This window comes from Pseudopodoces humilis, chromosome 21, assembly GCF_049639895.1.
Source record: "Pseudopodoces humilis isolate 2021_Gansu_Grassland_sample_001 chromosome 21, ASM4963989v1, whole genome shotgun sequence".
In the NCBI taxonomy this organism is placed as follows: Eukaryota; Metazoa; Chordata; class Aves; order Passeriformes; family Paridae; genus Pseudopodoces; species Pseudopodoces humilis.
The window spans coordinates 8,834,307-8,858,856 of record NC_142220.1 but is presented as its reverse complement, the minus strand read 5'-3'; the positions used below and the strand labels follow the sequence as shown (position 1 = coordinate 8,858,856).

At 45.7% G+C, this 24,550-nt stretch overlaps 1 protein-coding gene across 1 annotated transcript; it reads right to left on the bottom strand.

The window, feature by feature from the left end:
- Window positions 1-204: 204 nt before the first annotated feature.
- Window positions 205-24,550, bottom strand: METRNL (meteorin like, glial cell differentiation regulator). The gene is made up of 4 exons (XM_005526821.2): window positions 24,266-24,550; window positions 18,256-18,644; window positions 1,900-1,959; window positions 205-1,243 (listed from the first exon to the last, which is right to left on the bottom strand). Exons 1-4 carry the CDS (start codon window positions 24,376-24,378, stop codon window positions 927-929), a joined length of 879 nt encoding a protein of 292 aa, XP_005526878.1. The 5' UTR covers window positions 24,379-24,550; the 3' UTR covers window positions 205-926.

The following is a 24,550-nucleotide window of genomic DNA, read 5'->3' as shown; positions in this document are numbered from 1 at the left end:
AAACACCAAGGGGCAGCCTGCCTTTGGAGCCAGTCCCAAAATAATGCCGCTGGCATCAGAGAGAACGCTGAAAGCCTCGCCTGCACATGTCTAAAAATCTCCAAAAATAGCTCTTGCTTCCCCTTTGAAAAACACTGTGGTTCCCAATGCCTCACAGGAACTCTGGTTCTGCTCAGAGAAGCCACAAAATAAGAGAGCAGCCCAGAATTGATCTATGAGCACATCTGGACTAGCTGAGATCGGCCTTGAGAAGAAAGAAAAAAATAAAGATTTTAAACAGCATGTGTCAAATCCAGGGACCTTTATTTCTCTGGAATGGAAAGAATTTGCCAGCCTGGACAAAAAATTGCAGGCAGCAATTGTACATTCTTTCAAATAAAAAAAAAAAAAAAAACAACACACACACACACATAAGAGTTTGGCTCCATAAATTTCTGTCATAAGAAACAACTTTTGAATTGTACACCAAGCTTTTTACAAAGCATCAATGTTAAGATGTTTTACCGTGCTCTATCACATTCTTGGCCATTTATACAGAATACGCCATACCAAATGCTACATCAGCTTAAGACATTTTTAAAAATTAGTATGAAAAAGATACAAAGGCATCTTGGCTTTCATTTGGGTTTTTCTTTTTATTAAGACATGGGAGTTTTCTTTGCTCGTTTTCCTAAGGAAGTCACTAAAAAAATATAATAACTTAATTCATAAGGACAAGATTGGTTAAAAATCCAGCCTTTCTTGCTTGGCAGCCCTCTGAGCTCGTACCTCTGTTGCTTCCATGAGCCTGTGAGCACCGCAGGCTGTGGGGTCTCAGCCTCCAGGTCTGTCCAGCCTCAGTTACCAGCTTTGTTCAGAGTTTCCACTGCAGCCAGGAAATATTCCTGGCCAAATGCTAAAAGAGATCTTCGGCCAAACAGGGGGTTTCAATCTGGGCCAATCTCACATGGGTTTAGCCCTTTGTCTTTTGCCTCTTTGTACATCCTTTGGAAGTCTTTAAAACGAGGGGCACAGCCTAACCTGGCCTCCCCAAAGTGCATTCGTCCCGTGAAAAGGAAGTCTCCATCTCCTGGCTTCACCCCACACTCGAGCAAGGTCTTTATTTGTCCTCTCCAGTTCCCACTCTCCCCTGTCAGCTGAAAGACTTTGCTCTTCTGCCTGTACAGTTTGTTGACACCGACGTGAATTATGGATTCTTGCTCTTCTGCCTCGTTCGTTACGTTCTGAATGGAGCCTCTGATCACTGGAAACAGCAAGAGGTTTAAGGATTAATTACTCAAAAATGCTTTGGAAGGCCCTGCAGCCAGGGGAACTGGCTTCACTACAGCAGCCCAAGTTTTGGTCCTTTGTTATCCTGAGAGTTAGGATTATCCAGTAACCCCCAGTATACATTTGCATTTTTTTTCTAGTTTATATTTGTAATCTGTCCAGCAAAGGGCACCCACATGTTAAATTTAAACATTAAACTTTAAACATCATTAGAAAAATGATTACATCAGAAAAATAGCACTAATCATGAAGAATTCTAGCAAGAAGATATGTGCTAAATGCTCCCTGACAACATACTTTCTGTTCTTCAGCCATTACAGATACAGCTAATGCTAATTTCCCTTTTAAAAAGGGAAGCATGGACAATTAGTGAAACTTTTGGTCTTTTGTCAAGTCCACCAACACTGCAGGGCAACAAGAAATGACCTCTCCTAGATGCACCCAAATCCTTGACCTTCCACCGTGGCTGCTGTGTCATGTCCGTGCTGGGGAGGTGCCAGCTGGGCACAGAGATCTGAACTTTGCATGTGCCCAGCACCTTGAGACCCTGCTGGTCTGGAGGCTGCCAGGGTGGGGAGGGGTCTGTCGGTGTTTATGGGAGGAGAAGGGATGGGGGAGACAGCCACTCACCAAAATCACTAGTGCAGACAGCCAGGAGGACCTCAGTGTCACTGCAGGGTCGGCAGGGAGCTGCACAGGAAGGGTCACAATTAGCAAAGGACAAGCAGCAAATAAAGAAATTTAAATAAATAAACCATTTAAACAAAACAAAAACTGACCAACACACACACAACATTGGCACAATCACTCCAGAGATCTGTCTGGCATCTCTGCCACAAAAAGTGGGGGCTATCCCTAGTTAACCCTAGAGCCTCCATGAGATTTTTGTACCCAAGCAGGAATAGGGATGTCTTTAGCAATGAAGGAACATCCTGCTGGGCTTTATTATCCAGCAAGCATTGCACACCCTCACTGCACTTACACAAAATACATTTTGGTGCATTTGCAGGGCGCTCTGCTGTAAATTCACTCAGAAACTTTCAGATCATGTGTCTTTTACACTCTGATGGCAAAGCTTCTCTCTTACAATTTCAATCAAGTGTTGTTGGGCCATTTAGTCATCACCACATCAAAGATCCAGGAGTTACAGAGTGGGGGAGGCAGAGAGGGGATGAAAAACCCCAGTGCATGTGTTGGAGGGCGTTGAGGCAAAGCGGAAACTCGAGCCCATATCTGTTTGAGCTCAAGAGCACAAAGACCATTTCCTGTACTGCTGGAAACATTTGGATATCTGCACTAATCTAATCAATGCAAGAATGTGGCTCCTCTTTGTACTCAGCCAGATATTTCTGAGGGGAAGGTGCTGTAGTTGCAATACAGATGTTTCTATAACACCCTGTTGAGTTCAGGCATTTGTTTATTATCAGGATCTGCCCTGCCTGGCCATGCTCAGTGAGTCTGTCCACAGTGGCAAGAGGATCTGAACCTTGTCTGTCAGCTGGTGTCACCTCAACAAATCACCCAGGAAAATGGAAACCCTGGATCAGCACAGGCAGAGGCTCCAGCAAAGCAGGGAGGTGGAGGTGACTGGATGCTGAGATTCCATCACACAGCCCAGCACCCAGCTGCAAACTGAAGCCACCCCACTTCTCCCCACCCCCAAAAAACTCGGGTTTTGAACCACAGCATCTGAAAACACTTAGTTTAGATTCCCAAATAGCCACAGCCTTCCTCTCCCCCCACCTGCTTCCCAAAGTTTATCCATGGCACTTAAAAGTAGATTTAAGCTTGTCCACACAACACGCAGCTGGTGCCTCCAGTGCTCTGTCACCCTCCTGTCAGACAGCACAAGCCACTTTCTGACACAAGACATGGCAATTCTTTTCTTTTTTCCAAGGACCCAGAAAGGCAGTGATCCAGAAAGAGGGATTATTGAACCAAATCCACCAGATTTGCTCCAGTCAGATGATTCATACACAGTGTAACACGCTGGTTAATAGGATTAAAGGAAATGTAAAATGCACATTTCTGGGCAGGGATATTTGAAGGAATAATTCAAGGAGCTTTAAAAGCTCCAAAAGATGAGACAAGGAATGGACAAAACAGCATCTGGATCCATCACATTTCTGTTTAGTTTGAATATCTCCAAAGCTTTCAGAAACAACCCAGCTTTCCCTGCCCTTCTTTCCCCACACACTAGTTCAGCTCTTTTTCAGAAAAGTTTGGAAAATGTTTAAGATAATGAGAAATGTAGAACCAGATGAAGCCTGGACATAACTGGAGTACTAGAACAAATTCAGGCTAAAGATACTTCAAGTTTCAGACTCAAGAGATTTTGATCAGTGGCTAGACCAAACATACAAGCTTCATCTGACAAAGAAGATTGTAACAGAATCATGGAATCATTCAGGTTGGAGAAGACCTCCAAGATCATCGAGTCCCACCATTAACCCAGCAGTGCCATGCCCACCACTAACCCCTGTCCCCATGTGCCACATCCACACGTGTTTTGAACACTTCCAGGGATGGAGATTCCAGCACTTCCCTGGGCAAGTCTCAGTGTGTTTGTCACTGAACATCCTACAGTGGAGTAACTCCTTCCTCAGCCTCCCTCTGTCCAAATGAGGACCTGAGATCAACCAGAGGAAATGTGCACAAATCCCACAGCATTTTCACATGGACAAAAGCTCCAAAACAAAGTACAGCTGGTGGACATCCTCTAAACCCACAGCTGGATTTCAGATATTTAGTTCTGTAAAGACCTCGTAATAAAAAGGCATCTCAGCCTTTCAAAGTCTTGGTTTAGACCAGACATCTCTGCAGTTCATCCAACCCCATCAGAAAATTGAAAACACCAAAATGACTAAGGCATTTCTGTTCTCCAGAGGAGTGCAACACAAGCAACAGCATTAAAGATGAAAAACAAAATGCATTAAAAGTGGCTCCTTCCATTTAAATAGACTGACACAGTAATAAATCAAATGACCAAATCTCCATGTGTACACAGAATCAAATCATTTTAATTGTGGACCCTAGGCAAAATCCTGCAGCCTTTTTAAATACAAAAGGAAATTAAAAATGCTCAGCATTGCTCACACTAGATCATTACTTAGAACCTGCTTCAGGTCCAGCTGACTCACAGCAGTGTGGTGGCATGTGAGCTGCTTTAACAACCATTTTCCACCACCCATCTCTGCAACTCCAGACAGATGAAGAATAAAAATCCTCTTCTGTGGGACAACTCCCACATCTGCATTCACAGAGTATCAAATAGATCTTGCAAGTGGCAAAAACAAGGTATGGAAGCACAGATGGAAAGCAAGTTGTGAAGGATTACCGCTGAGGTAAATGGACCATTAAAAAGCAAATAACATCCACTGGCTACAACCAAAGCCTCATTCCTATAAAGGCTCATAAAAGAAACTAAATCCTTAGGAGGTGGCAATGCCTACACTCTCTTTTGAATCACAGCCATGAAGGAATCTGTGTGCTTAACACAAAAGTTCATGGCTTTAGCTGCAGTTCATTCCCTTTGGGTTGGGCAGCAGGTGCTCTGCTCCATCCATAGGTCAAAATAACACCTCAGACTAGAACAGGAAGCTTCCTTATAACTATTAAAAACAACATTTAAAAAAAATTAAAAAATAAAACAAAAAAAACCCACAAAAAAACCAAACAAAAAACCCCCCACAACCCCAAGAAAAGCACTTCACTCATCCACAGCAGGTGAAGATGTTCATTTTCTGGGGAACTGGGCCTGGTACTAAACAAGGCCACTGTGTTTGCCAGATCCTGACTCCCTGGGGATGTCTCAAGGGCTGCCCAGGTTCTCACATCCCAAAGTGAGCCTACAAACTCGCAACAACAATATCAACGTCAGCTGCTCTAATTCCTTTAAACTCCATGAGCCAACGAGCCTTAATTCATACAGCAGCAGGAGAAAGGTGGGGGGAGGAAAATAAAATAAAAGAAACACAGGAAAGCAACATTTTATCGAAGTCCTCTAAAGCCCAGATGCCTATAACTCAACTCCACCAGCGGTGGCATAAAGCCTGCATTGTGCACGTCGGCTGCCGACTCTCCTGGGAGCGCCTTTGATGGATTTTGACAGAATCCTGACCTGAAGTAACCTGAGGCAGCCCTCTCCCTCCAACGCCCCAGCCCAGCGCCTCCACAGGGCTCTCTGTTCACCTCCCCACAGAGGGAGATGTAATTCCATCATTCCTCACAAGCCAGCAGTCATGTCCCAGCTGCTTTGAGCGATTTGCCCTCTGAACCTGGTGTTACTGAGGAGGACGAGGCGATGCTAACAATAGACCGCACTTGTTGCCCAACAGCTTTGTCGAACACGTCGCTGGTCCTCTCCTGGACCTCTCCACAGGGAGGCTTGGGAAGAGAGAGGCTGTGCCCTGAGGAGATGCCACGAGCCTCAGGTGGTGCCCAGCTCTGCCAGCACCAGGGAGCTGGGCTGTGTAGGAAGGATTTTCCCCGGCGCTGTGGGTGGATTTCTGCCCCTTCAGTGCTGCAGTTGAGCACGCTGCCCAAGAGTGCTGGGAGGTGTTGCTGGCCTGTCTCGGCTCACACACACAGCTCCAGCCCTTCCTGCTTTGGTTTGTGTGCCCACAACCCTTCTTTCCTTGGAAAAGAGGAGGTGGGGGTGATGGAGGGGCCATCAGGAGGATGACAGCTCCCTGCAGGACGCACACAGCCGAGACGTGCTGGCTCTGGCTGCAGGCGTCACAGAAACCACATGAAGGGGCCTGCTCTTCTTTTGAAACATTTGTGTTTCAACAGCCACCCATGGGTCTGACTGACCTGACCTTACCCCAAAACCAGCTTCCACCCCACAAGAAAGAAGTTTCCTCTGCCTGTCCAGATTTTTCTCCACACACTCCACGACATCACAGCTACCAGAACAGCTGGGCCGTGCTGCAGCTCCCTACACACCATCCCAAAACTCCACTTAGTGAGCCCAAAAGCCCTTCTCCACCCTGCTTCCCCAGTGCTGAACGTCCCCCCCCCGTGCTGGCAGCACACACAGGAAGAGACACGTTTTAAGCAGAAGTGAAAATGTTGAACACAAAGTAATTGCAGAAAACCACTTCACCGAGGAATACCCTTTGGTTTGGTGAAGGAGCGGGTGCACGCGTGCCGTGTGGTGAAGGTGTGGATGGCGGGGGAGGAAAACACAGAGCTCTTTATCTGCTTCCATAGCACACGTCACCCACACCTCAGAACTTCTGAGCAAATCTTTGATGAGCAATCAGACCTTTTTAAGCATCAAAAGCCACCAAGGAGGTCCAGGCAGCGTCAAAGCGTTACTTTCTGTTAGTTTTAGGTTGAAATCTTCTGATTAAAACAAGTAGTCTTTTCTCTTGAAGACATTCAGGTGGGTCTTGGTGCAGCCCCTCCAGCCACAGACCCAGCTCCCTCAGCCTGACATCAGCATTAGTTCATGTGGAACAAAGAAATCCACCCACACCTTTCAAACTCTTGCTGCCAGCTCTGCAACTGGCAGCTCTTGCTGACAGCACCCAGAGTGGAAAGGGCATCATAGGATGAGTCTCCTTCCTGGAAACACAGAGTGCAGACTTCCCAGAGCAGACTGTAAAAATAGAAATGTGGTTTCTCCTATAATGACGTGTTTCTCTGTTATTTTTCTGAGTCCTAAGCAAAAATGATTATGTCTCAGCTGCTTACTGGATTGGCAATTTAGCTGGGAAACAAAGATTTTAGGGAAAAGCATCATATGAACAAGAAAAAAAATAATAAAGCTTGCCCTCATCCTGCTTTAACTAATTATAAAGTGAAATAAATCCTTGCAATTATTTCTTCTGAAATATGCCTGTGCTTCCTCTCTGAAGGAGCATTTCTTCCATGAAGCAAACCTCTCACAGCTCATATCCCAAACAGAAAGTCTGCAGTGCAGTGCAGGTGGACAAAAATTTGATAACCACTCTGGTTTACCAGGCTGTGACTAGTCCTTTCCTTTCTTGATACACCTCAACTTTCCTCACCACCTCAGAAAGCTCTTCCTGAGCGAGCCAAAACAACATTCAAACCTCAAAACCCTCACAACCCCCACACCGAAACACCAGCTAAAACTGCATCAGTGCATCTGCACAGTCAGTGCATCTCAAACTCAAAGGGAACTGGCTGGGAGCTGAGGCCAGCAGAGCTGCATCCAGCACACCTGCATTTAAATAATACCTGCAGCCACACAGGGAGGGAAAACAGGGCCAGAAGACACAGAGCCTGTCCACAGCTGGGCTGGAAATTACTGACACCCTGTCACAACACACAGAGGAGCTCCCTCATCACTCCTTTGTTTTACAAGGTTTTCCTGTCTTTGGATGGGATAGGATTACGGGGCTTTCTGCAAGCAGTGCACTTTTCCCAGCATGTCAGTAGGAAAACACCAAGTCAGGGAACAAACAGGAGAGCTGGACTTGCCCTGCTCCCAGCCCTCTGGATCAGCAAGCCTCAGACATGGGACCAGAGAACAGCTTGGGACAGAAAGGACCTCAAAGCTCGTCTCATTCCTCCCCCTGCCATGGGCAGGGACACCTTCCACTCTCCCAGGTTGCTCCAAGCCCCATCCAACGTGGCCTTAAACACTTGCAGAGATGGGGGAGCCACAGCTTCTCTGTGCCAGTAACCTCACTGTCCTCAGAGCAAAAAATTTCTCCCTAACATCTAATCTAAATCTCTCCTCCTTTAGTTTAGAACTGTTACCCCTTATCTTATCATTATCTGCCCATGTGAAAAAGACACTCCCCTTTTTTTTTGTTAGCCCCTTTAAGCACTGGAAGGCCACAAAGAGGCTGTGCTTTGATGAATACAAGGTTAGTGCAGTGGGTAACATGATGAGAGGGTTTAGTGCTCTTCTGAAGGCAGAAGTGCTCATCCCCCTGTTTGCTAGAAAGTTAATCTGAGCCCCTGTGCTGAGCAGAAGAGGCAACTTGGGACAAGGATCATGAGCACAGATACAAAACTCAAAGATTCCCTTCTTCTTGCAGCCACCACACAGCCAGATTTGGTACAGGACAAGGAAGAGATGGAGCAGCTGACACATCATGATGCTGCAATGGCCATCCTGCCCTGATCTCCATGTGAAGAAGGGATACCGGTGATTTTACCCCTCCAGAAAAAGAAATGTCAACTCCCATTCCTTGCCCTAGCCTGTTTCTAACACTCAGTTCAACTTGCACATATGTACAAGTTTCCAGAAGTAACTTGGAAAATATAAACACTGGCCAAGAACAATTTAAACCTGCAAATAAATTTAATGAAATGCAGACTTTTGCAGGCTGTGGCATGGACTGTGCCAAGAGAATCGAGTTAATACCACTTCCTTCCTGCAAAGAAAGAATAAAAAAAGCACATTGTAAAACCTCACCAATAGAGATGTGATGACCTTTGTGTTCTGAGAAACGTTAGGACAAGAGATCATAAACCAGAAATTTATCTTTTCACAGAACTGTCTTCCAAGAGGGTACTAAAGTCCCTAAGTACCAAAGATTAACTATTTATGTAAACAATGCGAGGAAGAGATTTGGTACTAGGCAAGCTCCATTTGCAACAGCTTTCAAACTGAAATTTGGCTCAGCAGATACAGAGCACGTAAGGATCCTTTGGGATTGATGTCTTTTTGCTGTATCAAGATGCAGCAGCCATTCAAACAAATGAGCTGAAAGGTCAGCTAGAAACACAGCCATTTGTTTAAAATTTAAAACAAAACAAACAAAAGGAATGAAAAACCCACAGGGCAGTTTTTATTTAACCAGCATTAAACATTATTAAACTCTGCCTGCATGCATGAGTTGCATCAACCCAGGGGAAATGATGAGAAGTGTCACAACTTCAAGATGCTTCGTTCTGTCCCTCCTCTCTCCCCTCCGTGGCAAATGCCAGCACGGGGTGGGCAGAGACAGAACAGTGACTGGATCACTTCCAAATCCCAGCCCAGCTCCTACACTTACCCATTGCATCACAGCTCTATAAAAACCCTCAGTTACAGTCAAGCCTGCAAGATGTTGTGTCCAAAAAGCCCCAGTCAGCAGATCAGATGTCCAGTTAAATTCCTCTCTCTGCACTGCAGCAGCAGAGCCCAGCAAACGAGAAGTGTCTCTGCAACCACGCACATGTCCCTGTGCAAGCAGCACCTGTACACATCTGCTTTTTCCTTTTCTTTCTTTCCTCTTCCCCCTCCCTAACTGCAATTAAAGGGAAAAGATGGCAGCAAGATAACTGCTGGGAATTTCTCCTGCTCTACGTGCACAAGACACGACTATAAAGCCATAAAAAAAGCAGCTCTATTTAACTATCTCACAGAAAACACCTCTCTCCTTCCTCAAACCTACCGCTACTGCCCCAGGGGGATTAGAGGAGTGGGAAGCATGAGGAAGAAGGAGCTGCTGGAAGTCAGAGGTGCCTGTGGATGGTTGAGAGGCTCCTCTGATCCCCTCTGACCTGCAGGGATGGGGCAGAGTCCCTCGCTGTCACCCCATGGAACGTGCCAGCACAGGTGGAAATGCTGCCCCTGACTCAAAACCCACAAAGACTTATGGCTCATCCCCTCCCAAAATCCATCCCGAAAATATTTCTTCCTTCTTCTAAAGAAAACATCATGCCAAAGCCTTGTAAAAGCTCTCAGGGTCAGATGTAGGAAATGATGAAGTTCTGAAGCCTTCGATGTCTTGCTGGGCTTTGTCTCTGCCAGCCAGCACAGCCCTCAGCTGTCACGCAGTGCTTGCACAGCAGAAAATGAACAAGTAAGGTGTTTTTCACTCCCATGCCCTGGGGAAATTGTGCAGCCAAGCATTTCACCCTGCCAGGGCTATAGGAGAGGCTGCAGCCAGCACCTACTACCAGGCTGGAAAGCTGCCAGGAACACAAAAGCCTTCCCTCCCTCCTCCCCTTCGGTCCGGTCCATTAATGCCTCTGATGGAGCAGAGGAATAGAATTAAGGAACAAGTGGCTGGTTAAAGTTAAACCCTGAGAGTGAAATAATGACAGATCAAAGATTAAGTGAGTCTTTAAAAAGGGAAAAAAAAAAAAAAAAAAGCATATGTGCACTCAGCTCCACACAGGTCCTTCTCCTTCCTGTTTCTAGAAAACAAATTCTTCTTGCTATGTGGGAGAGTTCTGAAGGAACAAGGCCAGTTTTCTTTATGAAACCATGTTTATTTGATCATCCTGTTCTTGAGAAGGGCTGTGGAGGAGCTACATCTACACAGCGAGAGATGCCTGATGCTGTAACATTGTTCAGTTAACCTTAAAAACTTTCATTTAAAACTTTCATTTGTAACAGTAAAAGTTCTGAGATACATCACCTTTCTTTAAAATCCCACCGTGCTTGGCCATATCAAGCTCACTCACCAGTGTTACATAGGAACATTTTTATTTTTCTCTCAAATTTCTGACATCCCCTTGCAGATAGAAGAAATTGATGTAAAGCTAAGGCAGTTCTGGTGGCAGAGGTGTATCCTGTACAAACAGGAATGATCCTAGGAGACAGACAGGAACACCAGGCAAGCTCTGTGCACATTTCCCAGCACCTCTGATCACTTCAGCTCTCCCAGGGCTTCAGTACAGAAAGGATATGGGGCAAACACCCGAGGTCATGCCCATTGCAGGAATCAAGGCTCAAATCCCATAAAGGAGTCAGGAGCAAACCCACAGCAAAGAAATCCTTCCACAAATCTGAACCAGCACCAAAGGTTACCTGGATCAAGGCTGTCAGAGGGCAGCAGCTTTTCTGAGCCAGTATTAAACCTCCCAAGGTCAGACATAACATATCACAGCTTTAGGTCCAGGATATCTGTGCAACATTTCAGTGAATATTTTCTGACTTCTAGCACAGATGGAGGTGAAAGAGGTTTTCTGTCCTGCAAATCAAGACTCCAACACAGGAAAGATTTGGCCCATGTTTCAGTCAGTGGGAAGAGGAATGCAGCTTCCCCACCCTCTCACCCCTTCTTTAACTACAGCCTCAGGAATTAGCAAACTAAACAGTTTTGCAGAGCAAGCACAGAGCATTATTAAAGACTGCCAAGCAACTGGGCTGGATTGCAGCTCTGTTTGTGGGACCATCTCTGGCGGTACACAGAGGTCAGAGCAGAGCAGAGCCCCAGCTGCCTGGACAATACACCTGACTGCTTATTGCTTTTGACTGCCCACTGAGTTGAGAAATAAGCTAACGGCATTCGTGGCCAGTCTAGCAAAAATAAGCTATTTTCTATCCCACTCTCCCCTGCAGCTGTGTATTTATCACTGCAGCCCCATTGTCACCTCCTCTGCCCACTGCAAAACCAACTCCTGTCCGACAACATCAAAGGACAAGCAGGGCTAGAGAAGATGCTGGCAAAACCATTTTCTTGGGAGAAGGAGAGATTAAATTAGAGAATCCATCCAATTTTGGTGGGGGCTTTCTTTTAAGTGAAGGCTCCTTAATATAACATTTTTCAGACACAGTCCTCCAAAACATCACCTTGCTTGGTTCAAGGTGATGGATGAGCGTGTGCATTCCCTGAGCATCAGAACAGCACTTTGGAACAATTCCACACAGGAAAAAAAAACCCAGAAAACTTTATTCTCAAACTCTCCCACCCAGTCAATCATTCACCACAAGCCTGACCACTCCAGGCACATGAATAATTGGAGCAGGTTTCCAGCTTCTCAAAATTGATCCCACTCTAGGCAGTGTTATAGTGCAGCCAGCCTGATCCAGTTAGGTGCTGCCCCATGACACACAGCTCAGTGACACGCCCTCAAAAACTACCTTTAAATGTGGTTTTTGCACATTAGGGTTAGGGAATGCTGTTTAGATTTTCATGGTTACTTTGTACCAAGTTTTAGATCAGCCATTGCAGTGGAAAGACAAAGTTAGCGTGGGCAGTCTCCTGATAGGAGTTTTTTTGCAAGTCTCTCAAAAAAAAACCCAGCTGAGAAATTGTATCCTAGAGCAGGAGCATCAGAAGGATCCCTTCTACAGCCACTAACTGCTGTGTACTTTGAGAAACTTCAATAAAAGCTATTTTCTGATGTTTTTCTCTTAAAACTTGCTTATGACCTTTTAGAGAAAAGTCAAACAAATCATCAAAGCTTTAGGTGCACAGGTGAGCCACCCAGCAAGGTGTGCTCAGGCTTATAGAGCCTTCAACTTTGCTGTTTATTATTAATTTCTCCAGCTAACCCCAAATGGGAGGAATGCAACATCAACCTGTTCTGTGCACTTCATAGAGCCACAGGATGGTTTGGGTTGGAAGGGCATTAAAAATCTAGCTCTAACCCCTCAATCCCAAGAGGTACAAGAGTTTTAACCTGCACAGAAAACGGGGAGGAGAGAAATACAAAGCAAGGCATTTTTCTCATCCGATGGGGATGAGATGCCACACAGCATAGTGCCAGCACCTCAGATGGTCACAATCACTCAGGCAGAGCCTGGCTAGGCAGAAAGGTCATGGGGACTTTCAGTTTAAGTGTTCCAAGTGCTTCTTTCCATCACCTCCTCTGCCCACAGCAGCGAGGAGCTCAGTCATGGTTACCCTGGCAAAGAGTGGGCACAGCAGGCACGGCCTCCTGCTCGCCAGCCTTGGCACAAAACACCAGAAAGTTTCCACTCTGACAAGAAGTGAAAAATACACCTGTGTGAGGATGGTGAATTACTGGAACAAGATGCACAGAGTAGTGGCAGATGCACCAAATTTGGAAATCTTCAAAGCCAGCTTGGATGGGGCTCTGAGCCACGGGGTCCAGTGGAAGCTGTCCCTGCACACTGCAGGGGCTGGACTGGATAGACTTTAAAGGTTTCTTCTTATATAAATATAATATATAATATTATAAATAATATATATTCTGTGATTCTACGAACCTTTGTAACCTGCTGCTTCAGGTTACAAAGCTAAGCAGCACATCCAGCCTCCAAGAAAGAAAATAACCCTAAAGATTGGATATTTGTGAGGAACCAGAGGAAAGCATGAGACTAGGAGCCTACAAGGAGGAATGACAACAGAGCCCTGCAGGATACCTGCAGAGCTGGGGCAGACTGCTGCCCCACCTCTGCCAAACACACACTGCATTAAAAATCAGAAGTTAAGAAGGGTGCTTTAAAAAGCCATTTGTTAGCAGAAACATTGGTATAGCCCAAATACTTCTGTGCTTTCTCAATTTCTGCTCTGTTATCTCAGGACAATGGATTACCAGCATACAGGAAATAGCTGAATACTGTTAATTACTTAACTGGATTTATCTGGTTTTGACTCATTTTTCAGATACCCACACAAGTGTTGTACCTCCTGTGTAATAATATTCTCAGCCAGGTACACAGCATTAATAAAGAAAACATATAAAACAGTTAATAGAATCTGCACTAAGTCTGTAGATGCCATCAAGATAAAGGGGCATTTGTGTTAAAGTTTGACTTCTTTACTACCACAAGAGCAGGTGGGTCATGAAAGGGCTTTCAATACACCCTCTGACAACTAAATTACAGACATCCCCATGAGTGTGTAACAGGAAAAGAAAACTACACAGCTTGAACAAAGCTGGACCCAGAGCTTGATGAGACACTCCTGAACCACAGGATTTAAGTAACAAAACAAAGTTCCTTTGGTGGGACAGGGAGAAGGATTCTCCCTCTCCAAAACTTTTGGTCAAACCTACAGATTCTTGTTTCAGATTAGTTGAGCAGAAGCTGAACTACTCAAAAAGTAACTTACTGTCAAGGGACCTTCACAGTTTTCACAGAAATTTAATGCAAGCAGTCTGCTGTGGTGCAAGGCAGACCTCAAACAGGCACAGCTGAGAAGCTCATGTGGGTCAGCACCTTCAGAAAACTCGTGGGGGCCAAACAACACTTTTGCCAAAACCTCCATCTGCTTGCCAACATAGGCAGCAGAGCTGATCCTCAGAGTGTTTTCTTCCAGCACAAGCAGCAAAGATTAGAATCAACAGAATTCAACAGCTTAAACGAGTTCTGCTGATTCTCCAGTGGCCTCAGGCCAAAATGTCACAGTGCCTCAGTTCTTCATTTGGGCAAACATTGAGGCTTCAGAGCAGGGCTGCAGAGCATGAGCTGGAGTTAATGGAGCATCAGTGTGGATGGGAATGAGAGAGGGCTGCAGCCCAGAGCCTAATCTGAAATCAAAAGCACTTTCAGTCAACCATCACTTTGGATATGAAGAGAGAACACACCCATCAAGATGCCTGAATTGTCAGGGTGACCTTTCTTAGGGACTACTCCCATTAAATTATATCAAGCACTGTGGCATCTTTGCTTTGACTCCTCTTCCCATCTTAAGAAACTACAACCCCACAGAAATGCACTTTTTTTTGACTGTTACGGTAAAAAAACTTTCCATACCAGATGTCATCAACCTAAATTAAAATCTATCAGTATAGTACAAATTCTTCCTACAGTTTGGAAATCTTGAGAGAATGTGGTAAGGCAGAGTCAGAGCAAAGAAAAAGAATCCCCAGAATCTAGAAAATTGTTAAGACTGCCCTGTGTCATTCAACCTTTCCAAAAAAAGGGAAAGGCCAATGCAGAACCTGCATATGTTTTCTACTGAATTATTTGCTAGACTCTGATTAAGTGGGAAAGAATGGCTGTAAACTAATAAAACTTGAGGATTTCTAATTAAACCACAGGCACCATGCCAAGCATTGTTGATTTGTTGATGCACCCTGCAATGTCAGGACTCTAAGGACACAACAGGTCATTAAAGTATTAAACAGATGACTTACACCCTTTAATCAGGGCTGGGATGCCAGGTTAGGGAGAGAGAGTAAACTCAAGGGCGGAGTACAACAATTATCACCAGGAAACAAACACAGCATTTAGGGAAAGCGGGGAGAAGTTGTTAGCAAGTAGTTATTGCACAAGGAAAGGGCTGGATTACTCAGCCCCACACCTGGGTCTTTTATGATAGTCATCTCCCCACTCTGAAGCAGCAAGAAAATAATGCAATATTTGCTATTTTCAGCTCTTTGTCATCAGAAGAAGCACTGCAGCTTCCTCTGCCCAGCACATCTCAGAGCCCGTCTACAACAGCATCTCACATCTTTGGCACCTCCTCACACCTACTGCCAGCTCTGCTGAACTCTGCTGAACTGCAATGAGACACGAGCAGCCTCGTTTTTCCAGAGTGCAGCAGCCAAAAACAGCAGCCACGTTTGTGAACAAGGGACAGAAGGAAGGGTGGTGGGAAATGCAGAACTTTAAACCCAGTTTTCAGCTCCTTTAAGGTCAGAGCTTGCCTCTGACTTGAGCCTCCTCTCCAGTGAAGAAATCTTCAGTGATTTCAGTGATTGTAAACTCCCCCTCTCCAAATGAGCAGCTCAGTAAAGGGCATTTCACCTGAGGTTTCACAGGAAAACTAGAAGCAGCTCCAGAAGAAAGGAGCTCCACAAACTGCAAAGAACCTCAAATATATTGCTCTGTGGAAGCCTCACAAGGCAGCTATTTGGCAGTTCCCCCAGACGTACAGATTTTATAGGAAAATAAAAGTGCTCATCTAAGTGAGTAGTGGAAAGAGTCATGTATGGCATTTTCATCGTGTTTTCACCCTGCACAGCCCCTCCCCGGAGTCTGGGGATCCAAAAAAAGGCAAGAGAAATAATTTATAATACAATAGAGATCCCCAGTTTGCCCTGAAGGCTCTGCTGATGAACTATTAAAAAGCTGCTTCTAGCCAAACAAGACACTTGGAGAATGGAGCAGATTCCCCACCACATTGTTTCATAAGACAGCACTGAAATTCAACCAGTGCCTGTTACAGCTGAAAACACAGCAGTCATTGAAAAAGTGATTTAATGTGCCTATTAAAGAGGAAGGCTGTAATTGGATTCAGTCCTCAGTTTGACTTCTGAACGTCCCTGAAATAATACTCCCATCAGCTTTAAAAACCTCCAAGATTTTATGTGTAAAGAAGAGCATTTAGTTCTGAAAATACAGCAGTTTGTGCTGGCTTGTGATGGTAAAGGATGTCAGCAGCAAGTCCTCAATGTTAGCAAAGCTCAGGAGAAACCCTAAGTGCAGACTAAACCCAGTAGGGATAAGCAGTGTTTCTGTCATATTATTTTACAAAAGCAATTTCAACTTTTTTGGAAAAGAAAAGAGCACAGGACTTTTCCTAGTAAGTTCAAGTGACTTCTCATTAGCCTCTGTTTCCATCCTCACAGCCTGACAGAGAAAGCAGCACTGAATCTGGGAACATTCTCCAAATAACTGATTAAACAATGTATTTAATGTCTTCTGCAATGGAATTTTACTACATAGCTGACATTCTGCACAGTGTATTCATCTTTGCACAAATGATCTTACAGGGAAAGCAGCTCAGCAGAGATACCCCACTCCATTTGCAGACTTTTTGGATGTAGCAGAGCAGTCTGCCTGAAATGCAGAACACCCAATAAGAAGCTACCACTTGTGAGCATGGCAAAAGTAAAGGCAGTGACTTCAAATTTAGAATATTTGTGTTTATATGTTTTTGTTTTAATGGCAAAGCTGCCACCTGTCAGTTCCTGGGGTTACTGCATCAGCCCTGAGCCCAGCTCTGCTCAGCTGAGCTGAGTCCAGCTCAGAGCTGCACAAAGTAAAGCCCCATCGAGCTGGCGTGACAACACTTAACGCTGGCAGGGCTGCACAAATACACAAACAGACAATCCAGAGCCTGATGTGGAAAAGAGCCAGGGAGGGAAGAGCAGAACAAGTTCTGCAATCACTTATCCCAGAGAAGATATCCCTGGAAGATACAGCTGCAGTTTAATGAGTCACACCAGCACTTATCAAGCAGCATCTCAGGCCGAGCATGTGGCATCAGCAAGGCAGAGTCTGGCCAGCTTTTGGCCATCCTCCTTATGGCTCTTGGGCCACACAGCCCCACTAAACATCAGCTTTGCCCCAGGCTGATCATCCCAAGTGTGCTCTGAGGACTCTTCTCTCGCTGCCTTCACCCAGAAGAGCAGACAGCCCACATTTCAAATGGTTGAAACAAATCTGGTTCCTCACTTAAAATACCGAAACCTTGAAACCCCTGCACTCATTTGAGACAAACTACCCTAAATCTGCAATTCTTTGGGCTATTCTGGAAATTCCCCCTCCTTGGTTTTGGGGATAAAAGCTAGAGACAATCCTGAATGGGTAAGATGCATGAAGCAGATACCACCTATCTAAAGGGAATTCCCCTTTCACCCCGTCATCCTCCACAAATGCACACTTAGGTCACACCTACAGCCATTGTTCCAAATGCTGTTTAGTACCAGACTTTACAGGCTTGTAAGATATTTCAGTTTGTCCACTCCTCTTTCCTATAAAGCATTTAATTGGAGTAAAACTCCCTGCAAAACTTGCTTTTCACAATGGTTGAGAGAGAGGACAACACTGTCCTGTAGAAGTATTGTCATGGTGTTGAAGAGCTCTGCCATGGCACAGTAATGTCAGGAGAGCTGAGGAAAGAACACACCATTTTCCTTTTTTGAATAAAAAACCCAAAACAAACCAGAAAAAGCAATAATTAGGTCAGCAAGTAGCACTACTTGCAAAAGGGGAAAAAAAAACCACCGAGGAAAAGGAGTGCCTCCTTGTTCAAATGTTTATTATTCAAAACATGCAGCGGGGTCTTAAAAACTGAGTTAAAAAGTAGTTAGAAAAGTGTTACAGCAAGGCTGGGAAGGCCAGTTCATGCTGGAGTTGAGTGCAGGGTGAAGCCAGCTCCTGTAGTACACCCTGCCCCTGCAAGGGGAGAATCCTTCACACTGTGGCCCTCAACAAATCACTGGAGTTCAGCCTATGCCACCAGCTTCCAAAACACAACAAACCAAAAAGCAAATCAATTCTTCTGCAATAGAATAATCATGCAATAAAACATGTCCTTAAAAGCACACGAAACTCCCATCCGCTATCTCACTCACTCACTCACTCTGCCATCTGTTACACATCCAATACAGGACACGGAAGTCTGACAATACCCCAGAACTCACCAGAAGCTGTGTGCAAGTCAGCTGCTATTCCCTTGCTCATCAATTCGTACTGGAAGCCTGTAATTTTCCTGCTAATGTCCTGCTGAGGAGTGGCCTCCACAAACAGGCCCCCCTGGTCGTAGCCGAAGCAATACACTCTGCTGGGGCTGCGGTCTCCATCTCGGACCAAGAGTTTCAGTTCTCCAGTTTTTTCCAAATAAATATTTGCTCCTGCAGAGTCTTTGAAGGGCTTTATGCAAACAGTCAAGTGTTTGTAAGAGGCAGGTGAAATATTGGGTCGCAGGTTGACTATGAGTGCTCCCGTGGGGTACATCCACTCTATCGACCCTTCAGAACAGCGGAGGTAGACCTGTTCAACATCCTTCCTGTGAGACTCGTGGGTTAAGCCACTGGAGGAAGAAAGAAAGACAAGGTTAGAGAAATCACGGAGCTAACAATGTGAAGGTCAACCTCAAACCTTCCAGAACACACAGCAAGAAATGCAGGAAGCCCAGGACATCACTGAGTGTTGGCACATCCAGCTCAGCAGCGCAGGTCTCTTGCAACACTTCAGCCTTAATATTATGGGACAATTTTAAATCATTCCCCCAGAAGAAAACATCAAACCACTAGTAATAGGCTTCAAAATTAAATAGGATATAAGCACATGATCAAAAGCGATGAAATTACTACAGGCTCAGTTACTGCCCATCAGCTGAGCTGTGCATACTGAGTAAAACACGTATGCTCAAACTCCCTTCCTGGTGGCTCAATCCAGCATGTTCTCCAGCTTTGCAGATCAGACTCCACCTTTTTCCAAGTACTTTGTTCCCCTTCCAAGTCTATATTCCCAATGGATCTGAAACTGGGAGGGATGCCAAGCTCACCCTGTAAACTGCAGCAAAAGCCATGCTCTACGTGCTACTGATACCCTCTAGCCCAGCTGGGCAGCCCGGGTCTCCACGCTGGGAGGTAGGGAGAGGAGAGGAGAGGAGAGACCTGACTCCCTTGTCATAGCTGGGGAAGCACTGAACTATGATGCTTTTTTTGGTAGGACCTTGTTCCTCCACTGCTGCTCAATATGAGGTTTAAGCCCAGTTTTGTGTTTTCACTGATGGGCTACAACCAGACACAGAGCTGTGTTTAGCAAGAAGGAGACCATGTGGCCATTTGAACACCCCAACAACCATTTCACAGAGACCACAGGGATGGGACAGGAGAGCAACACAGAGTCCCAGGGCCAGCTGCTAAACAGAATGAGCAGTAAATCCCCATGGCTTGTTTGCCCACAGCCTAAGCTGAGGGCAGCCCCAGACAACCTCTGCTGCCCATCACTGATGCTGGATCAACCCCACCAGCTCTTTATCCAAAGTGACTCAAAGCCCTAACACAACACTGCACAGTGCAGACACTGCATTTGGAAGAACAAGCTGTGGGAAGCCCGATTTATTGGCTGCACTATTTGGGCTATTAGGGAAAAATCCTTTGGTCTCAGTCTCTGTCCTGTCACAAACCTATTAAGCAAGTATGAGCAAATCACTTCACCACCGAGCTTGTTTCTCCTCCTGTGCTCTGAGCACCTTGTTCCCCAGCACTAGCATCTTTCATCCTGTGCCTGTAGAGCACTACCCAAAAACAGACTCCTTGTCACCTCATGGGCCAGGACTTTAGGGCAGCTTCACAACATTCCCACTTGTAGGCAGATGAATCAAGACAGGGAAAAAAATACTTTAAAAGGATTAAGTCTGAGGTTACACAGGAAATCTGTGGTAAAAACATATTTTAGTGTAGCGCAAGTGTTGACATCAAGTCCTGGTTCCTCAGCAGAAACCTCCAAATACACAGTTCCCCATCCCAAAGACATATTCAGGCACTGAACAGGGTCTAAATTTTAGTCAGCACTTAGAAAGTAACTACAAGCAATGTGTAAAAGGGAAAAAAAAACACCAAACCATATGGTTTGCATTTACTGTTGACGTGACTCATTATTGTGAGTGTCGGTGTGACCTACTTGATAGAGGTTACATGAGGAAGCTCAGAAAGAAAAAAAGTCATATTTAATAACAATAGAGCCTCCAAACATGTGCTTTTGAAGAATCTTGAAAGCCACATCAAGAACACAGATGAGGAGGAAAGAGGGACAAGCTTTTAACCTTTAGTCTCTTGCCCTCAAATTCAGCAGTACTTAACACATTCAGGAAACTTGACTTGCAAAGGGATATTTCAAGCTGACTGTAAATCCACATCTGGTCCACAAAATCAGTTTTCACCACAGCACACACATGATGCCACTCAACAGAAAACACAGGAGTCTGTTTATGTGCAAGCTGCAAATAAACAAAATTAAACAGTGCAAAGGTTATCCCTCAGCAAAGGGGCAGAAAACTATCCTCACACATCACTTGTCCCTACTCAAGACATCAAAACAAGCTGCAGAGGTTTTGCAGGACTTATACTGGCAGATTCCAGCCTGAGTGCTTAAACAGAAGGAAGACACCGGGGCAAAACTCTGAACTCATGCAGTGAAACTTCTGTTGCAAGCGATCCCAACAACACCGAGGGAGTGAATTTCTGCCAGAGGGGAAAAAAAAAAAAAACCAAAAAAACAACACTACGTTAATTTTGTTCAAACATTCACACTGTTCAAACGAAAAACAGGGTGGACTCTGAAATTATCTTCTGAAAGCCAATTATGTCCCACAGGCAAGAGTGATGCCATTAGACAGACACATCAAGCACAAGTACCTGCACACATTAAGCCTTGTAATAAAGGATGACTCAAAAGTTAAGCAGATTTCAAAATACACGTTCACATTATTTAACAGCAACCATCATCATCCAGTAAAACCTGTCACTTTGCTTTCAGTCAGAATGACTTGTCCTCACACTGAGAGACTCTTTAACACCAGGTTTAGCTCTCACTAGCCACTCATCAGACACACCACGTCCACACAGTAATGCAGACCTGGGAGCCTTTTTATTCTCCAGACTCATTGGAGTTTTGGCTTTTTGATTACATGGCAAGGATATAGGGCAGGTGTTTTGTGGTTGCAGTGATGGATGACCTGTTTTACATGTGTGCTGTTTATTGGGACTTACTTCTATGGCAAGCTACTTCTACAGCTACTTCCTCATACCAATCCATGAGGACATCCTGAATCACTGCATCTGTCTCCTTGCTCTTCTCCCTTTCTGGCTTCAGCCATCCCCTTATGTCTGCCCTGAAAAACCTTACAATAACTAATTGTATAGTGTAAATATTGTAACTTAAAGTTACAGTATCACTGCAGTGACTGTTATGCTGCAATGTGGAACAGGTGTTATTTAAAGAAAAAGGGAGAAGAATATTCACACTATCCACTTCAGTTATTTATTTATTCTATTAAAGATGTGCTGAAGAGCCCTACAAGTACCCGTGCACCATGCAATGAATGCAGGGAACTTTTGCTCCTAAATTGGAGAATTTAATAAGAGGTGACAGTCTAGAAAACATTAAGAACTCCTCAGAGCATCCACCATACCAAGGGCAGAAGTGATGGACAAAAGCAGCCACCTAAGAGCTGAATTCTCTGTGCTACAGCCTACGGTCAAACACGTCAGGCCAGCACATTCAGCCTGTCACTTTTGCCCAAAGCATCAAGAGATCATTGCAGCACAAAAACCTGAAGTTACAGAAAAAGTAAAAACTGGAAACTTCATAGTGAAGTTTCTGCTTTCTCCTGGACAAAGCTTTCCTGGAAGCTACCTGACAAGTTATTTATTAAGATGCTATTATGGCTTGTACTTAAATTGCAGGTGTCAAGCTGTGCATTGCATCAGATTTCCCTGGAAGCATGAGGGATATCCAGAGGAATCCTAGTGAATCTCCTCATCCTGCTCAGGGGTACAAGCTCATCACTTCTCCACAAGCTAATAGGGAAAAAAAAAAACATCCAGAATGTTTTGTTTTTAAGACTATTGCTTTTAATACAGATGTGCATATAAAGGTGAGAAAATACCTTCAGGTTTACTACAGAAGATGACATGACTCAAATCCACCAGCACAAGCCAACCTGTGACTTCACTGTGGGGAAGAGGGACCATGTCTGGCATTCAGGTTCATAACTTTTCCTAACAGTCAAGGTAAAAATCATCACACTACTTTAAAATATTATATTCTGCATTTAAAAAGTTCTTTCTAACCCATATAAATCTTAGTATCCACACTGAAATATTTAATTAATAATATTTACTGGTACATCAAATTACTTTCCTTCCAAACCGCTGTGTTTTTAGGACAAAACAGATTATATTGAATGGCCTTTGCTGCCAGCATTTCTGACATCACCAGTAAGGCCTGAGTCAGCCTGGGTTACTTTATCCCCTCCCAAAACTCCAGCCCACCTGAACTTTGAAACTCTCCCACAAGTGAAACCACCCAGACCAAACTTTGCTCATCCTTCCCTGTTCATCCAAGAGCTTTATCACAAACCTGTCACCACTTCAGCTCATCAGAACAACAGGTGAGTAAATCCAAGCTGGCATTGCCAGGTTCATCTCAAACTCAGGTACAAGATTTCGCTTCCCCCCACCCCAAGCATCACCCCCTGAGCTGATAGTCAAGGCATTGCTTATTCCAACCCTGCTCAGGTGACATGAGGGGTCACTGCTTGCTCTAAGAAAATAGGACAAAAATAAGAGCAAAAGAGGACAAAATTGCAGAATTCTTTTAAAATTTTGTTGTAGTACCAGGTGGTAAGATGCTTTTCTACAGCATTTTCAGGGGTTTTTTTTGTTTTTTGGTTTGTTTTTGTTGTTTTTGTTTTGTTTGTAAAGAAAAATGACAAATTAGGAGTTTGCCAGAGGTTTGATCCCCATCAAGCAGACTCATCTTCAAGTGGATTCACTGCTTCTAACTATGCATCAATTATCAAGAAAATAAAATTAAAAAAAAAAAGTAAATACAAAGCACCATGTTTCGGACAGTAAGAGATAAGGAATCATGATATTGACTTTCAACATCATGATTTCTTATCTCTTACTTTTACAATTTTTATAACTTTTACAATCTTTTACTCTTACAATTGTTTCCCCACTTTGAATTCTCTCTACTCCAAAACACTCCATTGACACAGGCCGGCCAAACTTTTATGCTAGAGAAAGTCATCTGAAGAGTGTATTAGAGTTGAACCATTTCACTCTCCAAGTAAGGCTGACCCAGCAACATTTGCTAGTTGAGCAGAGTTGCCTTTTTAAACCTTTAAAGAGAGAAGAAGGTCACAGACCCAACCACACGCGCTAAACATATTACAAGCAATTAAAGGAAAGATAATTTGGGAGATAAACACTTGAGAACTGGAGAGGTTTCTCAACCGGTGCAATTAGAATGAATCAGGAGCGCGGCCGCTGTGCCGGCTCCCGGAGCTCATCACCCCCATCATCTCCAGGCTGATGGAGCCGGGAGCGGGACGGGGAGCGAGCGCCAAGTGCGGGACGCGCAGGGAGGGGAGCGCAGGGAGGAGAGGGAGGAGAGCGGCCGGGAGGCAGCGAGAGCCCCGGGGAGGGGAGCGCTCCGCAGGTGCAGCGCACCCCAGGGCCGGTGCGAGCCGGGGCTGCCTCGCTGCTCCCCCGGGCGCGGCCGCCGCCTCCCCCAGGCGCTGGGGCCGCGGTGAAGATGGTCGCGGGGAGAAACTTCTCCGCTACGGACTTGGCACCGCCCTCCCTCTCTCCCAGCCCCCCGAACGGCGCCGAGGGGAGCCCTGCCCGGCCCCTCAATCCCGCGGAGAGGAGCCCGGCTCGCCCCGGCCCCTCCATCCCTCCCTGCCCGGGGGCCGTGCCCAGGTCTCCTCGCTGCGAGCCCGCGGGAGGGAGGGAGGGAGGGAGGGAGGCAGATCCGCCCCCGGCCCCGGCTCTCCGCCGCCCCGTTCCCCGAGCCCCGGCTGGGCACCGCAGCGGGAGCGGTCTCCCTTTTGTGTTCGGCATTAACTTCTTCCCAGAGCGGGACGGCGATGGACGTGGCAGTCCCCGCTGCCCGGGCAGGATGCCGCCTCACCTCCCCTTCCAGTTGCACAGGTCGCTGGAGTACTGAGCCGCGGCGCCGCCGCCCAGCAGCAGCCGCAGCCCCAGGAGCAGCGGCAGGAGCCCGGAGACCGGGGCGCTCCGCATGGTCCCCCGGGCCGGTGCGAACGCGGAGCAGGCGGCGGGGAGCGATGTGCGCGGCGCCCGGGGCTCGCCTACATGGCGGGGAGCGCGGCAGGGCGGCGCGGCTACCCCATCCCCGGCTCCCGCATCCCGGCTCGGAGCGGCGCCGCTCGGCTCTGCGGCTCGCACCCGCTGG